The following is a 16,791-nucleotide window of genomic DNA, read 5'->3' as shown; positions in this document are numbered from 1 at the left end:
GGCCAGATGGAGTATTAGCTGGGGAAAAAGGCGATCATGGAAAGTTAATCTTGAACTGATTCTTAATTAGATGAGCCGTTCGGTAATAGAAGCATCATTTTCTTATCCCCGATATGCAATTGCCGTGTCTTGTGCTCAGGCAAGTGCGTCACACAGCTGAAATGGGGTCGTGGCAGGCGCGAACGAAGCTGTATTAAACGGCCCCCAACCCAACCCGACGATCCCACACTTGTGACCTCGCTTTCAACCCAGCCAGCATCCCAATCCTACCTAAAAATGGCGAAGCGATGCAGAATCAACCTTGTCCAGCCCGGAAAATACAAGTTACGCTCCGTTTAGCCGCTGAGAATGCCCAGCGCGCAAGGGAAATGAGGCTGTCGTGTCGTGGCTGTGTGCGAGGATGGCAATTCGAGGCCTACCCCTCCAGCTTGGCAATGTCGCTACCTAATAACAGCATGCTGGCCCTCGAGGCAATCGGTAAATGTCAAGACCTCGAGAGCTTGTCCCGATGGCAGACTATGCGACCTCGTGCAAGTACGATGAGATCGAGACGATCGGGCGGGGGAGGTTTGGTGTCGTGAAGAAGGTCGAGAGGCGGATGGACCAGAAGGTGAGACACGGCAGCCTTACCCAGCCCGGCAAGCCATCGCTAACCTCCTCTAAAGGAATTCGCCTGTAAAGTCATTACCGTCGTCCAGAGTCCCCATGATCCGTCCGTCAACGATGCCAAACACGAGTACGAAGTCCTTCGAGTCCTGCACCATCCCAACATTGTCGAGTATGTCGACTTTGAACGAACCGACCAGGAGGCCAAGATATATATGGAGCTCTGTCGCGGAGGGAATCTGAAAGACTGGATAAGGGCACGGAGGTTCGATCCGACGGCCTGCCAACCCATTGCCCTCGATCGCTGATTGAGATACAGCAAGGAGCCAGACTCCTATCTCCCAGAACCCGCGCTATGGAGCATCATTCTCCAACTAACATCGGCACTGACGTATTGCCACTTTGGATGGAATCCAACTGGAGGAGAGATGGACTCGTCCATGACTCCCAATTTTCGCACAGTTCTGCATCGCGATTTGAAGCCTGCAAATGGTAGGCATTATCCAACTCCCTTGACGACGCGAAGAGCGTTGATAACATTCGACGTTAGTTCTCATCTCTTCCACCGACGGTCCTCTTGTGGTCAAACTTGGTGACTTTGGTCTTGCCAAGTTTATGGACCTGGAGCATACTCTGTCCACGTTTGCTGGTACGCGACCATACCTTGCACCGGTTAGTGACCTCTTCTGCCAGGGATGGTCCTCAGATTCTAATCCAAGTTAGGAGATTGTCGATAACGAGGCCACTGGTCGGGTCAAGTGGACCAAACACTCCGACGTCTATTCTCTCGGATGTATGCCATGACTCCCCAGCGCCACAGAGTCATTGCTAACTCGCACAGGCATCGTATACGAACTTTGCACACTCGAATTACTCCTGAATAGCATCAAGGCAGACTTCCAGCGAATACCGGCCGTGTACTCCGACAGTATACGAGGCTTCATCGGTAGATGCCTATCCAAAGAACCTTCCCACCGACCCGATGCGCGCGAATTGTTCCAATGGGCGTCGCGATGTTGCGGTAACAGAGCAACGACACCAGGAGAGATGGTCGAGTCGCTAACGGCCAATCCTTCAACCATCGGACTGCTTGATCAACAACTCTTCGAAGGTGTCAGGTCCTTCTCAGAGTTCTCCGCGAGACCCGTCGTCCATGTTCAGATCTCAAGCCAGCAGAACTTCTGGATCGACAGCAGGCCCTTTGCAGAGTCTCTTGGGAAAACATTTGCCTGGCCAATGAAAGACAAGGGTGGAATGCAGGCATTGAACCAACCAAGTCACAAGAATGAAGCACTAGCAGTTCGTCAACATGGCATCGTGACTCTCCTCCAACTCGGCGGATTCGATACCTCAAGTCCTTCTTTCTCGACCGAAGTTGCATTCAGATGGGCCATCAGACACGGTCTTTGGAACGTAGTGAGGCTCCTCATTGGACAGGGGCCATCTATCGAATCAAAGGTGTGGTTCCGGGACCAGAGTGGACATCAAATCGACCGCCTCACGCAAAACAACTTCGAGGCGTACAACAAGATCCTCGGCCTCATGTCCTCTCTAGGAATAAGGCATCCAGATGGAGAGCAGGCCCTTGATCTCCTCATGACGCCTGTACACCATGCCACTCTACAGCGTAACCGAGGCATCCTGGATCTTCTCGTCAACTCCGGCGCTGACATGAACGCTGCAGCGATCTTCAACACCACTCCAAAGCTCAAGATCAGCGCCTTGATGATTGCGTCGGTACTTGGCGATGAGTGGATGATCAAGAAGCTGCTGGAAGCTGGCGCCGATCCCTCGCTGACTTTCGGGGCTGACGTTCTCAATCCTCTTATCCTCACCGTCAAGATGGGACTGTCGGAGAGCATCATCAGGCTCCTCATCGAACGAGGCGTTGGAGCACGGTTGGCGGCAAACGGAATGCCGATTGCTCTAAACGCGATGTCCTGGACAAGAGAAGAAGCGATCAAGATCATCCTTCTTGATTGCATCGATAATAACCCAGAGAGCAATCGAGCCAAGGACCAAGAGCTTCCCCTTCAGCGAGTTCTTAGCGACGCGGCCTTTTCCAAGCACCATACCATCCTACGAAAGCTTCTAGACCGGGACATTGCGAGAGAGTTCCCAGGTTTCGAAGGCCGATCGCCATTCCTGCTAGCAGCTGCGAACGGTGATCTCGAGGCCATGAAGCTACTCATGGACAAAGGGGTCAACACCAAAGCCACCGACGACGATGGATGCACTGCATTGCATCTGGTGGCCGAGTCCTCGGCCGATGACAAGACGAAAGAACGGGCAGTTGAGTTCCTCGTAAAAGACGGTGCCGACGTCAATGCCCGAGACAACCGTCAATGTACCCCTCTCGACTATTCCGTGTGGCAAGGTTCACCTTCCAACGAAAAGATGACTGAGATACTTCTCAATCATGGAGCAGATGTCCATGCACTAGACGATGAAGGAAACACTTCTGTAATGCACGCTTCCATTCAAGGCAGTATTAGCGTCATGAAGATGTTGCTCCAAGCAGGTGTTGACGTGAGTGTTCGCAACAAGAAAGGATGCACCGCCTTGGACTTTGCTGCCGCAGCTGATGGTGACCATGAAGCTCGTTTCAAGTTGCTGCAAGAGCACGGCGCTGAAATTACTACCATGGCAGACGTGAACGAAACCGTGGTTCACAATGCCATCGTGCATTGCACAGTGAACGCGGTGGAGGAGCTGTTCAAGTTATACCCAGCTGCGGTTGACTCGGCACATCGCAGAGCGACCGACAACATGAATGCCCTGGACATTGCTGCGGCAAACGGCAAACGAGAGCACCTCGAGTTCTTGTTGGAGAAGATGACGGACCTGGACATGGACTCGAAGAGCTGGGTGCTCTACTTCGCAATCGTTGGAGGAAGCGCAGCCTGCGTCAGTCTCGTGATATCGACATTCGCCGACCTGACCTCGCGGGCATTCAAGCTGCCCAAGCCAAAGGGAGAAGGGCACCCTACCATCTCGACGCCTCTTCATGAGGCTGCCTATAGGAACCCCGAGGTTGCTCTCCTGATTCTGGAACATGGGGCTGATGTTACGGCCCTTAATGACCTCGGATGGCCTGCGCTGCATGACGCTGTCGCTACTGACAACGTTAGTGTTGTTCGGGAGCTCCTCCAGAGAGGGAAGGAAACCATGCTTTGGACATCAAAGGTGTACCACAACTTTGAGACGGGACAGATAGAGAATGATCAGCCGCCCTGGATGCTGACGGCGATTCACATCGCTGCGGCTCGAGGAGCAACGGAAGCGTTGGAAGCATTGCTCGCGGCCGGAGCAAACATTAACGAGCCCACACACGACGATTATGGTTTCACGCCGTTGCATGTCGCCCTCTCTTGTCATCAGTCAGCCGCCTTCCACCTCCTGGTCAGCAAAGGCGCAGACAATGACAGGGCATCGAAACAATCCCAGACCACGCCGCTCTTACTCGCGCTCAATAGAGGATTTGAGGGACTAGCCGCGGAGCTCGTCTACCTAGGAGCTCAAACTACTTGGACGATGCAAGACGGTTCCACAATTACCGCGCTGAATATCGCGGCTGTGAAGGGACTCGTGAGGGTGACTGGTGCCCTCCTTGGGAAGCTAGACGACTCACGACATGCCCCTTCAGTACCCCGGATCGAAATAACGCCAGATGATATACCCCGCGATGATGGTTCGAAAGCTGAGGACACGGATGACTCGACTTGCGATGGGAAAAGCAGCCTGACTATGGTCGAGAATATGCTGGAGAGCTCAAGCACGATGATCCCGGCCGATTTTGACAAGACTGTGGCGGCGGCGGTGGCACACAAAAACCTCAACCTACTTCAGCGGTTGGCAGACTTTTGGGAGTCACAGACAAAGAGGCGATATGGCAAGAGTATGGTGCAACGGTCAAACTCGGAGCCGAACACCATTAGAAGCGGACGCGACGAGCTAGCCAAGGCCCTGAGACAGGCTGCTAATCAAGGTCTCACCGACTACATCCGGCCTCTGACGGGCATCTGCGGTTGGACCATCGATTTTGAAGGATCAGATGGATATCTGCCTATCCATGCTGCCGCGCTCAATGGACATGGGGAGTTCGTGCGTCAGCTGCTTTCCGAGACCAATGCAGACGTTGATCAAGAGACATGTGACGGCACCCAAAGGACAGCGCTACACATAGCTGCCGAGGATGGGTTTGTCGACGTTGTGGAAACGCTTTTGTCCCATGGGGCTGCAGTTGATCGAGGGGACGAGGATGACTGGTCCGCTCTTCACTTTGCGGCATCAACAGGGGAGCTCGACGTTGTGAAAGTCTTGATTCAATCGAAGGCAGACTTGAACAAAAAGTCTAACGAGGGCAACAGTCCTATCTCGCTTGCCGCGGAAAACGGTCATTTGGCCGTGGTTGAGGCGTTGGTCGAAGCTGGTGCCACCGTCGACGAAGTTTCTAGCCAGGATGGATCGACAGCCTTGTTTCACGCTACGAGCGAACGTGAACTCGAGGTTATGGAAGCATTGCTGAAAGCGGGAGCCAACCCGAACCAGCGCAGCAATGACAAGTCTACTCCTCTTCTTGAGACACTTTCCGCAGTCGAGGAGTCTGAAGAGGTCTTGCTCGAAACGATCAAGATACTCCTCCAGTATGGTGCTGATGTAGAGGCTTGCGACGGTGAAGACTGGAACGCCCTCCGAGCTGCTACCTCCCACGGCTGGAAGTCTATTGTCAAGGCTCTTCTGGAGCACAAGGCCGACCTACACGCTCGCGATAAGGATGGTGACGACGCGCTGCAAATCGCTGCCCTCTATGGCTTTAGGGAGATCGCTGAGGTTCTCCTAGAGGAAGGCGCCGACAATACTGGGACGAACAACAATGGCAACACACCGTTGCACACTGCCGCGTTGCATGGATACGACTCGGTAGCTGAACTGTTGATCCAGAGAGGTGCGAAACTCGACGCTGTGCAACCCGAAACTGGATCAACGCCTATGCATCTCGCAGCCTTCAGAGACCATGTGGTGGTCATGCAAGTCCTACATTTTTACGGAGCAGACATTGCATCAACAAACAAGGAGCAGATGACACCTCTCTTGCTGGCGGTCGACGCAGGGCACATCGAGGCTGCGACGTTCCTCATCCAGCAGAAAGTAGACATCAACCCTGCCACCGCAAACGCGGAAAAGACGGCGCTACACTTTGCGATTATCCAGCAGAACGAGCACCTCATGGATATCCTCCTCCAGAACGGAGCTGATCCAAACGTGTACCCTCCCACCGTCAACAATGGCAAGAAGAGCGGCATATGCACCAAGTTCCGCAACCCGCTATCCTACTGCGTCAACATCGGCTGGCTAGACGGCATCCAGCTCCTCCTCAAACACAACGCAGACGTCAACTCCAACTGGCTCGAAGGAGGCACAGCCCTCCACATAGCATCAACATACTCCCGCCAAGGCGCAGCACGACTCCTCCTTGAGAATGGCGCCAGGACAGATATTTGGGACGGCAGGCGAGCACCGCTACATAGTGCGGCGGCAGCTGGGGATAAAGAGGTTCTTGAGGCGTTGCTGGAGCATGGCGCTGATCCTAATGAGCGAGATCTGTTTGAGTTGACGGCTCTTGACATTGCCAAACAGGAGCCTAGGTCGGAGGAGGCAATACGGATATTGGAGCCTGTTACTAAGATGAAGGAGTTGGGGTGGAAGATTTGGAAGTCGAAATGACGTGTAATTGCCTTGATGCTATAGAATGAATAATGCCATCCTACGAGCTCAGCTGAGACCTAAAGCTTGCTGTAATTGATGCTGTAATTGACCCTATAAATGGGGGCTTAATTGGTGCCGTAATTGGCGCCATAATGAGGCTATTACGAGATTGCCTTTAGCTGCGTGGGCTTGATAAGGCGAAGTTTAGGCTATCTCCTCAGTGCCCACAAGACTGCAACCAGGTCACGACGAGGGGTTGGGGCCAATTAAAATGCATCAAATGAAAGGTACTTAATGCCACACCTAAATTACATGGTGATAGAAGTCCCAACAATATTGGCTGTTACAAATCGCGACATTGCACAAGCGGCAGCCGTACCTAGTCTGCTTCCGGCTTTGGCAGTTACTGCTGAGCTCCTGGAAGGGACTTGTTTTCTCACCTTTTGACCTTATCTGCCCCTGCCGAAAGCCCTTACAAGCAAGGCAGGCTGAGTTTACCTTGCGATAGACATGATTGACCTCTCGATTGATGTGAACACGCTGTAAATTAGGGCTTTGAAGGTCACTCTCGTCGCCTGCTCTGTAACGTTGCCGCGACTGGCTTTTCTGGGCGTAGGTGTTAAATAACTCGTTGTAAATGCATTCTCGCCACTCTTTCTGAGTTGTGAATCGCTTCCAACTTGGCTCAGGACCCCGTAACTGAATAACGTAGCTATTGACGAGTGCAACGTCAAGCAAGAAGGTCCAGCAAAGAGCCTGCCAAGGGCCGCGGCGCAAGGGATGATCATACGCATAATATGACCTCAATTGATCGCCCCGATCAACGTGATTCATCTCATCATTATACTCGGCGGCAACAGTAGGGATAGAGATATCCTTAATAGCTTCATCGCCAAAGAAGCGGCGGATCTGACGGGCCTCGGGCTTCTTGGAGGAGGGCTTCTTTCTGCGGCGTTCAACGCGCTCCTCGCCGGAAAAAACGGTCGTAAAGAACAAGACGAGGCGGTTATCCTTCCAAGCGACTTGGTTGACCTTGTGAGATGAAGAGAAGACAAATTAGTAAGAGACTTATATGTGAAAGCGTCTTAGCGTGATACCTGATTGTCAGCCGTAGGGATCACCTTAACCTGGTTAAAGTCGTAGCTAGTACCTAGCCTTTTATCGCCTCTGAGATCGTGAACAAGCTCCTCGTTGATGCCGCTGTTAGCTCGAGCCGTGCCTGTGGCTCCGTGGCCATGCATGCGGAGGCTGCGGAAGAGATCTGCCGACGAGAAGAGGTTATCGACGAAGACGTGATATGTCGCTTTTGGCAGTGTATTTGCTAGGGCCACGACGACGCTTTGAGTCGAGTTTAAGGCGATAGGCTCGTCTGAGGAGCCCTCTTGTGTCTCTTGTGATCCTTGCGTGCGGCGGGTGCAGCGGCGCTTTGCGGGAGGAAGCTCAACACCAACGGCGCCGTATTGTGCGCCCGTGATGTGCCAGAACCAGTGGATAAAAAACCCTTGCTGTGCAACAACCCAGATCCTGAAGCCTCGAGGAATAGGCTTGCCTTTGACGACTGTTGTCTCGTTGGACCTGCCTGTGAAGCGGACCATACACTCATCTATAGCGAGATGAGAGCCCGGGATGAAGATCTCCGCCGACGCAGCTTGTATATGATTAGACCACTCGTCACAGGCTTGGAATACCTTCGGAAGAGGCCCGGTCTCGTCGATCTTGGTGTAGTCAAAAGGGCGAAGGTGGCGGTGAAGGATCTGAAACTTCCAATAGGGCATGAACCTGATGATAGAGTGTAAAGGGCGCTGTTCCCCCGGCTTTGGAGTACTCCAATGGCTCTTGATAGTCTTTTTCCTTATGTAAACCCATATAAATTAGCACTCCAAGCCATACATATACTTCTGCAACAGAGGTCCCTTGCCAAGCTCGCAGCCTTGCCTTCCTTGTCATCGGGGTATTCCAGCTATCGACAACCTCATTTTCCTTGAGCCAAAGAAGCCAGCTTTGAGTGTATTGGACCCATCTCTCAACGAGAGAGATAGGAAGGAAAAGCTGGAAAAGCTGCAGCGGCGATGGCGGCGGTGTGTTAATGTGCAAGTTGCGTGTCTCTACGGGGAAGGGTTCAAATTTGGTGCCGCGGGCCTTATCGGCCGGAAAAACAGCCACCCGGGTCGGGTCATTAGGGTGCATTTGATGGCTATGATTTTCCTTGATAAAGCTCATGTCATCGTAGGCATTGAGGGCTTGTGCCTCTTGTGGAATTGAGAGCGTAGCCATTGTTCAGTTCAAAATAATTTGTATGTGACTTTGGCTGTGATAGCTTCATTGATCAAACTTTTTGTACCCCGCTTGTACTAAGGCTATCACGTGGTCAAGGTGGGGCGAGGTACGCGTTGCAGTCTTGTGGGCACTGAGGAGATAGGGTGCTAATATACACGTGACTACTCACGTGATGAGAACTACCGGCTTTGTAGCAATGATTTCAAAAGTTTTTAGAGCGTGCATGGTGCAACGCACATCTCTAGTTCTAACATCCCATCAGCAGGACGCGTCTGTGATAATTTCAGGATCTGAAAATAGCAGAGCCTTTAAAAGAATTCACGATTAACATATGCATTCATTCTTTAGAAAATCTTGTCGCATATAATTGCCTAAGATGCAGCAATTCTGTCGATGATGGGCTGCTCTAGGGTAGCACCGTGAGGTAGTGGCTATGAGCAGTGACGAAGTGGCGCAGACGCGAAACGCGACACTTTTCACTTTAATCAGCCACATCCGTGATTGGTGAGAGGTAAGCTTTTAAAGTTAAGAGAAAGGATAGTTATCCCTGGGATTTTTACAATTCATTACAGTTACTTAATGATCACCAGGGGTTGTAGGTAGTCTGCCTTGAGCATTGCCCCCTCACATCTCTAGGTCATGTGACCACTGATCCTTCGCGGTTTGGCTGAATTCCCCTCAACGAGCTCTGACGCAGCCACTGCTTCGCCTCCTTAAGGCCTCCTGCTCACTCTTTTCCTTTCTTCGGGCTCGACCACAACTTTCAACCTGGGACTGTCATTTACGAATCCCTAGGGAATAACATGGCCGAACTCATCCTCTCAGCCGTCGGCGTCGGCATCGCCATTCCTGAGCTCGCCAAGACTGTCACCAAGAGCCTCGACTACCTCGCCGACATGGGGAGAAAGTACAAAAATGCCCCGAACATAGTGCAAGAGATTTCAGTTTTTGCGAGAGATCTTAGTCAGGGCAAGTTGACTCTCGATGTCAGCCTTGCCGAATGGGCGAGCCGGCTCGAGGACCTCAACCCAAAGTTCAAGGACAGCTTGCACGATTACTTGCAGCGCCTGCAGGAGAGTGTGGTTGAGACTTCGGCAGCTATTGAGAGGCTTTACGACAAGGATGGGTCTTTGAAGAGATTCTATTTCTCGACGGTTGGAGAGAGACGAGTTACGAGGGCGGCCAAGAAGTTTCATCGCTGGCAAGAGGATTTCGTGCAATTGATTGAGTTGATTGAGAAAGAGAAGAGTCTCACTCACAGAGACTTGTTACTCTCTAGCGATCAGCTTATGATTTTCAGCAAAGGCGATGGCGAACATTTATCACCAGTTCCCAACTCTCGCCGTCTTTTTGTGGGGAAGGGGGAGTTCAAAAACCATGGTGGTGGCATCAGCACCATCGATATTCTCGTTGAAAGACGCCCTTTGCCGATTGATGAGATTTCAGTGGCGCGCGTGGCCTCGAGACTCAGCAGGGCGAAATGTGACAGGGGCATTTTGGCATGTATCGGTTATCGACAAAGGAATGGCATCGAGCTGCTCTTTCGGATCCCTTCTTATCTTCACGACCCTCGACCATTGAATCAAATAATCGGCACTACCGACAACGGAAGGAGGATACCTTACCCTCTCGAGAGCAGGCTAGAGTTGTGTCACGAACTCTGCCGTGCAGCCCTCTCTGTTCACACCTCCAACTTTGTTCACAAGAATATCCGGCCCGAAAACATTCTTCTCTTCCGAAACAGCAACAAAACCCAGACTATGAATGATTTTGGTTGCGACGAACTCGGTGTGCCATTTCTCACGGACTGGTACATGCTTCGCTCGTTCGACGACCTTTCAAGCCGACGGGGCGTCAACGACTGGGTTGAGAATATCTACCGACACCCCCAACGACAAAGTCTTGAGCCCCAGGCTCGATACAACCTCGGGCACGATATATACAGCTTGGGGGTCACTCTTCTAGAGATAGCTCTGTGGGAATCCTTTGTCAGCTCCAAAGAACCCCCCGAAATATCCCAACGCTACAAAGAAACAGCGATGGAAGTCGGCGGCCTAATATCAAGCACCATGGATCCAGCCAGATTGTTTAGAAAGCTGACAGCTGCGGTCCTTGCCCAAAAAGTCATGGTCAAGTTGGCGAGAGAGGAAGTTCCATCAAGGATGGGCACTTCGCTATCTCATCTCATCGTGGCTTGTCTGACATGTTTAGAAGGGGGAATGGGAGAAGGGAATAATTTCGAGGAGAACCCGAACGATGCAGCGCTGGGGTTCCATGAGCTGGTTGATGAAAGCTTTCCTAATTATGTTTAGAATTGCATGGAGCGCGCATCAGCATATTAGAAGGCGATTTTTTTTCTGAGCGAGCATGTCAAAGCATATTGTTTCTTCTCACGGAATGTGTAACCGGTTAGCACCTTTCTATTTCTTTAATGTGTGAGTTAGTACCTGAGTACAAAACAAGTGATAAGGGACTGCTGTGTGGCTGATAGCCTCTTTTCGACACATCGTTTGATGGGAAGCAAAGACAAGACAAAAGGGACATGGGTCGAGTCGGTAGGTATTCGATAACCAATGTCCATCCTCTCGACGGGCAAAACCTACTCTTTACAATTTCGTGCTTTGCAATACTTGTTCACTTGGCCAGGGAGCCGGCTGTCGGCCCACGAGGATGCCTGTCAGCCTGCCTGTCAACAGCTCAGCCTCATTTCTACGCTTTTGTGTGAGTGCTCTGCCTCAGGCATTCGTGCAGTTGTCGTGGCATTTGTTGTCTCCCACCTTCATAACCAACAACTTCAACCCGGTATCCTTCTCAAACTTGGACGACGAGATCGTTCTTGAAGCACCGAAACCCATGTGCCGACAGCCGTTAAGAGACGACTGATATTTTAATCTCGTCCGTACAACCCCGAGCTGACCAGGGCCTCGGCACTCACCTAGCCATGCAGCGCAACATGTCGTCGCCGACTTCTGCACCTCAAAAGTCTTCGCTGTACGCCAATCTTCGCATGAGCGGTCGCCAGATTCGACTGCTCCAAATCACTTCAACCAAGCCTGAAATTGTTTGCAGGCTCGAAGTCGTCAGCCTTGAAGATGAGCCGGCATATAGCGCCTTGTCCTACGTCTGGGGTGACCCTGCAATCACCAGAACCGTACTCGTCAACGGCGAACGCGTCAATGTGACGACTAATCTCGCATCGGCGCTGGAGCATGCTCCCAAGCACCTGGAGGGTGCCAATGTGGCCCCTAGGCTGTGGGCAGACGCGCTCTGTATCAATCAAGATGACCCCAACGAGAAGAACCATCAAGTTCCTTTTATGAAGGACATTTACTCGCAAGCGGAAATTGTCATTTGCTGGCTGGGGCCACCGGATGAGCTGATTCATCGAGGTTTAGACTGGATCGATGTTATAGCTCGAGAATGCTCGTTTACAGACGACGATGAGAATCCCCAAGATGCCCTTCTCGATCTTAGTCAGCAGGAAGACTCTAAAAGTACCGATCTTGCCAGTGCACCGAACCTGACAAGGTCTGAGGATGCCGATATAGACCTCAACGAGACGGCAACCACCGACAACCCCGGTGCGAGTGATGCGTTAGCTTCATATCAAAAGCCTCTTCAAGAGCTGAGTAAAAGACGGGCCCCAGTTCCAGAGAGCGGTAATTCGGCGTGGCCTGCCAACTATCATTCAATCTATGAGAGACTCTACGATAGCAAGCACAACATACAAGACCTCCTCGATGCGTTCCAATTACCATACTGGACTCGCGTATGGGTATTTCAAGAGGTAGCTCTTGCAAAAATGCCCATCTTTGCTTGCGGTACTCGCTCTGTATCTCTGGCCTCTCTCGCTCAACTCGCACGCTGGGTCCAGTGGTTGATGGACGACAATACCACCGTCAGGCCCCAGTTCATAGACCTAGTATCATGGGAGTTTACCAAATTCACCTTTCGTCATATCTATGCAATACTTGAGCCCAGGCTCGAGGCACGACGTGCTGCGGGTCATCCCATACTGCCATGCTTGAAAACGCGGGATGGAAAGATCAGCCCGGAATCGCATTGGGGCATGGCTTGCAACCTATCGACGAGCAATCCTAAGGATTACTTCTACGGGTTTCTAAGCCTGAGCTGCCTAGATCTGGTACCGGATTACAGCTCCAATACGTCTGTGGGGATGGTGTGTCGCGACTTTATGGTCGAGTATGTGAGGGCATCTCGAGAGGGCTCACTTGGTACAATATCTGGCGAGCTAGATCTTCTTGTCTTTGCTGGTATAGGCCACGGGTGGTACGAGTACCCTGATACTCGATCCTGGGCCCCCAACTTTCCGGGGATGGGGAAAAGGGTGGGGTATGGGTCGCCCGTCTTTTCTTCTCGCCTCAGCCATTTTGAGGATTTGTTTCTCTCGTCTTCCGGGAAGGCTTCGTTGACTGGGTCTGATATGCTGGTCACAGTCTTGATTCTCGACAAAATTCAACAACTGGGCCCCGTGCGAGGAGGTTCTATCGAAGGCAATGCTTGGTTTGGGCCGCAAGGGTTAATTTCTTGGATTTTGGACTTTGCAACCAGCCGCCAGAAATATGTTACTGGGTGTCATCCACTAGCTGCGTTGCACTCACTACTTAATTTTGAATCAACTATCCAGGAAGGCGAACCAGCCCTTTCTATTCCGGACCTCAGCAAGGCTATGGGCTTCGTTGGGTGGATCACAGCATCCTACCAGCGCATGGTCTGTAACGGGTCAGTCAACACCGATGCGAGCGAACTCAATCCAAAGATTGAATATCTAAATGGTTTGTTAAAGGATGTCCCGGTGAGTACTCCGAGAGCTACAGAAACAACCGATCGTGTTCTAACCTGCGGCGGCCCAAGCTTGATCTGAACAAAGCAGATGAAGAGTGGATTAGAGTCCTCCAAAGCTGTGTTGGGGAGTTACAGAGATTGGCGGAGACGAATCTCAGATACGTCGGCATATTTCCTCTCAACGTCCAACCCGGTGATGTGGTGTGTGTGGTGAACGGCTTGCGTTGCCCCGCCGTACTCAGGAAGGTAGGTGAGGACTATAAGTTTGTTGGAACTTGCTTCGTTCAAGGGCTGGAATCTGCAAAGCAGGTTCAGCAGCTAGCGAAAAAGGAAGGGAAACAGGCTGAGACTATCGTGATTCGATAAAGTTGGATGGCGATGAGGTGACGCTCAGGATGGACCTATTACTATGGTACGAAGCGCTTTCTCCAGTCGGTGCAGTGATAATGAATACTCTGCTAAATTTGTCGTTTATCTACTTCAACAGCCACAAAATGTCATATCTAGAAGTTGAGATGGCTAAACTTCTTTAGGCCCCATGTTAAGGAGCAGTGACACTCATACAACCACCGACATCCTCCGTGTCTCTGATCGCATTCGAGTTTCAGCTTGAGCCACAGCAGTCTCCCAATCAGTCAGGTATAGGTATAGAGTTTCAATTCCAGAGACACTAGAAGCTGTGGTTAGTGAGGTGACATATTGTATGGTTTGTCTCAACTCACACGGCAAGGCCGACGGTCAATCCGACCCAAAGACCAGCTAGCTTCCAGTCGAGACCGAAACTTGTTCCCAGTGCGATTGGCAATGCCACAAGATAATAGGAGAACAAGTTGGCGTAGCCCCCAATGGCTTGGTGGCCGATTCCTCGGAGAAGGCCATGTGAGACAGCCGCCATGGCATCGAAAATTTGCATTAATGCGCAGACGAGAATCACCTTAGAGGCAATTTCGACAACCTCGTCATCTTCTGTGAAGATCCGTGGCAGTTGTCTGCGAAGTGTGACGAATATCGTTAGGTTGAAAAGCCCAACTATGCAAGCCGCGACAATGGCCTACACGCGCCTGTTAGACTGGACTTCTAGATAAGAGTTGAAATAGATACGTACCACTCTCGCGGTTGTTCGGGCAGCGTCACTCAGATGGGCTCCTATCAGATTAGCAACTCGAGTAGATGTTGCAATAGCTAACGGAAAAGGAATGTTGAACGAAGTAGACGTCACCGTAACGAGGACGCTCTGCGCTGCCAGTTGAGCAGTTCCAAAACGACCAGCGGCGATCGTAAGAATCTCCAAAACGGAAAATTGGGCTTCTATCATGATCATGCCAGGGAGGGCAAGCCTTATCATGGGGCCTGTTTTGGAGCGTCATGTTAGTGCGAGCATTTTGGTTGTCGGTTAGCACAAGAACATGACTCACCCCAGTTGCTGAATGCCTTCAAGCTGAAACCTTTCCAGCATTGGCCACCTTCAAAGAGCATGACGTAAAAGATGACCAAAATTGGCAACAAGTTTTGAGTAACTGCCATAGCCGTGGCAGCTCCCGCAAAGCCCCAACCAGCTCGAAAGACAAACAGCCAGTTCTGCAGGAAACTCAGGGGAGCGCCAATCAGCAGCGTGTAAGTCGTCGCATGAAAAAGACCCTGTGACTGCACAAACCGCTTAGCACTCTCAAAGGCCGCGACTCCAGGCATACCGGCGATCAAAACGCGCAGATAGAGAGCTGCAAGTGTTGCTGTTTGTCCCTTACCAACAAGAGCTGAAAGGATTGGCTCCGAGAACCACCAGATCACGGCGATGGGGAGCATTAGAATCCAGAGAAGCCAGGTCATGCGTTGAGCCTGGACACCCACGAGATGCTTGTGGCCAGATCCGTAAGCTTGGGCGCAAAGGGTATCTAGACAAGTTGCTAGGCCTTGCACGGGGACGTAATAAGTGATACTGGCCGTCATCGTGGCCACTAGTTGTTCTTAGCTGTCAGATCGTAGGAATCTACAGTGCAGGTACTCACGGTTTACTGCTGCCAGCTCTTCCATTCCAAGACGACCAACTGTAAGCACACTGGCCACAGTCACCGAGTAATGGAGTAGGAACGTGGCAATCAAGGGTGCCGCATATTGTACTAGCGTCTTCGCTTCCCGCTGCCAAGTCGTCTCAATGTCGTGTGCAGCCACAGCTTGCTCCCACTTTTTATGTATTTCGTCAGGAGGCGGCGTCGCAAGTCCGTTCTCGAAGCCTGCTGTCACTTCAGGTAGTAGCCGAGTCTCCTCAGTGGGCTCCTCGGCAGCAGCATGGTGATCTTGTACTCTCGTGCTAAAGACGGTTCGGTATGCGCGTTCGACGACGCTAGCTCTTCTTGCTCGAGGATGTTTCGGAGGAAGGATGTCGTTGTCTCGAAGCAAGTCGATTTCAGCTTGCAGAGATTCATCTTGCTCGTGCGGGTTGGGAACGGGAAGATCTATGCCGGGAAGCGGGATAGTAGAAAAGCCGCAGCCGTATGCGACGCCATTGGGATGGAATGCTAGCTGGACGTCGGCGGAGTCAACGTGTCTCGACTCAGACTCGTCAGCGGCAACATGAGCTTCTTCGTCCTCTTCTTCTTCGTCAGAAGAGCAGTCCTCGATATCTCGGCTCAAGATTTCTTGGACGCTTGGAGCTGTAGCCACAAACGATGAAGGGAAGGTTAAACTGCCGGGGAGGAAGTCAGATAGAATCGAGTGACGGCGGCCTCTGGAGCCGCCATCGATATCGACAGCTGAGGAGGTAGATTCAGGCATTACAGCTGTAGGAAAGAGGGCTCCTGACGAAGAAAGACGAGGGTTGTAGAAAGTTTGATAAGCACGGTAACAGAGCAAACTCGCTATAAATACCCCCAAAATCCTCATTATCCCCAACGTTGAGCTTGATATCAAACCCATCCAAAAAAGCCTCTGTGATGTCAACCCTCAGTGCTAAGATAAGGGCGGACGAGTTAAACGGCGAAGAATGGCGCCACCGCCAGACCGAGCACACCCATTGCGAACCCCGCGTGTGAGTTATGACATGATGACATCTGTCCGACCCTACAATCCAGAACGGGATCGGCGTATTTTTGGATGCGAACCATGGTTTTTGGATCTCACCGGGAGATTTCCCCCGGGATGGGCAGCCGATCAAAACGGTCAAAGCACAACATCAACGGCTCTTGGCGGTGAATATTTTCCTCACATGCCATCGCCGAAGCGCGCAGTCGGTTAATGTTTAGAACAACACTGTTTTGCAACCCAATAGGGAGTGAGCGATTTGACCTTTTTTACACCGTTGCAATATGTTTGGTACCTGTGACCTGTCAAAACTTCTGACGGCTTTCAAGGCTCATCACAGGGCCCACAGGGCATCTATGTCCAGATTGGGCCAGT

General features: G+C 51.6%; 6 protein-coding genes across 6 annotated transcripts; 4 read left to right on the top strand and 2 right to left on the bottom strand.

The window, feature by feature from the left end:
• Positions 1 to 508: 508 nt before the first annotated feature.
• LRP88_14734 (uncharacterized protein) lies at positions 509 to 914 on the top strand (the record flags this gene model as incomplete). The annotated part of the gene is made up of 2 exons (XM_083251069.1): positions 509 to 610; positions 666 to 914. 2 exons carry the CDS (start codon positions 509 to 511, stop codon positions 912 to 914), a joined length of 351 nt encoding a protein of 116 aa, XP_083093104.1.
• Positions 915 to 1,653: 739 nt separating this feature from the next.
• On the top strand, positions 1,654 to 6,333 carry LRP88_14733 (ankyrin repeat domain-containing protein; the record flags this gene model as incomplete). The annotated part of the gene is made up of 1 exon (XM_083251068.1): positions 1,654 to 6,333. The coding sequence occupies one exon, from the start codon at positions 1,654 to 1,656 to the stop codon at positions 6,331 to 6,333; it is 4,680 nt and encodes a 1,559-aa protein (XP_083093103.1).
• A 1,067-nt stretch (positions 6,334 to 7,400) lies between these two features.
• Positions 7,401 to 8,090, bottom strand: LRP88_14732 (uncharacterized protein; the record flags this gene model as incomplete). Its single annotated transcript, XM_083251067.1, has 1 exon — positions 7,401 to 8,090. One exon carries the CDS (start codon positions 8,088 to 8,090, stop codon positions 7,401 to 7,403), a length of 690 nt encoding a protein of 229 aa, XP_083093102.1.
• A 1,305-nt stretch (positions 8,091 to 9,395) lies between these two features.
• LRP88_14731 (uncharacterized protein) lies at positions 9,396 to 10,904 on the top strand (the record flags this gene model as incomplete). Its single annotated transcript, XM_083251066.1, has 1 exon — positions 9,396 to 10,904. The coding sequence occupies one exon, from the start codon at positions 9,396 to 9,398 to the stop codon at positions 10,902 to 10,904; it is 1,509 nt and encodes a 502-aa protein (XP_083093101.1).
• A 641-nt stretch (positions 10,905 to 11,545) lies between these two features.
• LRP88_14730 (HET domain-containing protein) lies at positions 11,546 to 13,477 on the top strand (the record flags this gene model as incomplete). The annotated part of the gene is made up of 1 exon (XM_083251065.1): positions 11,546 to 13,477. The coding sequence occupies one exon, from the start codon at positions 11,546 to 11,548 to the stop codon at positions 13,475 to 13,477; it is 1,932 nt and encodes a 643-aa protein (XP_083093100.1).
• A 479-nt stretch (positions 13,478 to 13,956) lies between these two features.
• Positions 13,957 to 16,170, bottom strand: LRP88_14729 (mate-domain-containing protein; the record flags this gene model as incomplete). The annotated part of the gene is made up of 5 exons (XM_083251064.1): positions 13,957 to 14,068; positions 14,121 to 14,449; positions 14,504 to 14,748; positions 14,814 to 15,353; positions 15,405 to 16,170. The coding sequence occupies 5 exons, from the start codon at positions 16,168 to 16,170 to the stop codon at positions 13,957 to 13,959; spliced, it is 1,992 nt and encodes a 663-aa protein (XP_083093099.1).
• Between the last annotated feature and the right edge of the window lie 621 nt (positions 16,171 to 16,791).

The sequence above is a fragment of the Fusarium phalaenopsidis genome, assembly GCF_050370095.1.
Source record: "Fusarium phalaenopsidis strain FUZ10S chromosome Unknown contig_32376, whole genome shotgun sequence".
Lineage (NCBI taxonomy): Eukaryota > Fungi > Ascomycota > Sordariomycetes > Hypocreales > Nectriaceae > Fusarium > Fusarium phalaenopsidis.
This window is presented reverse-complemented; position numbering and strand designations above follow the sequence as displayed.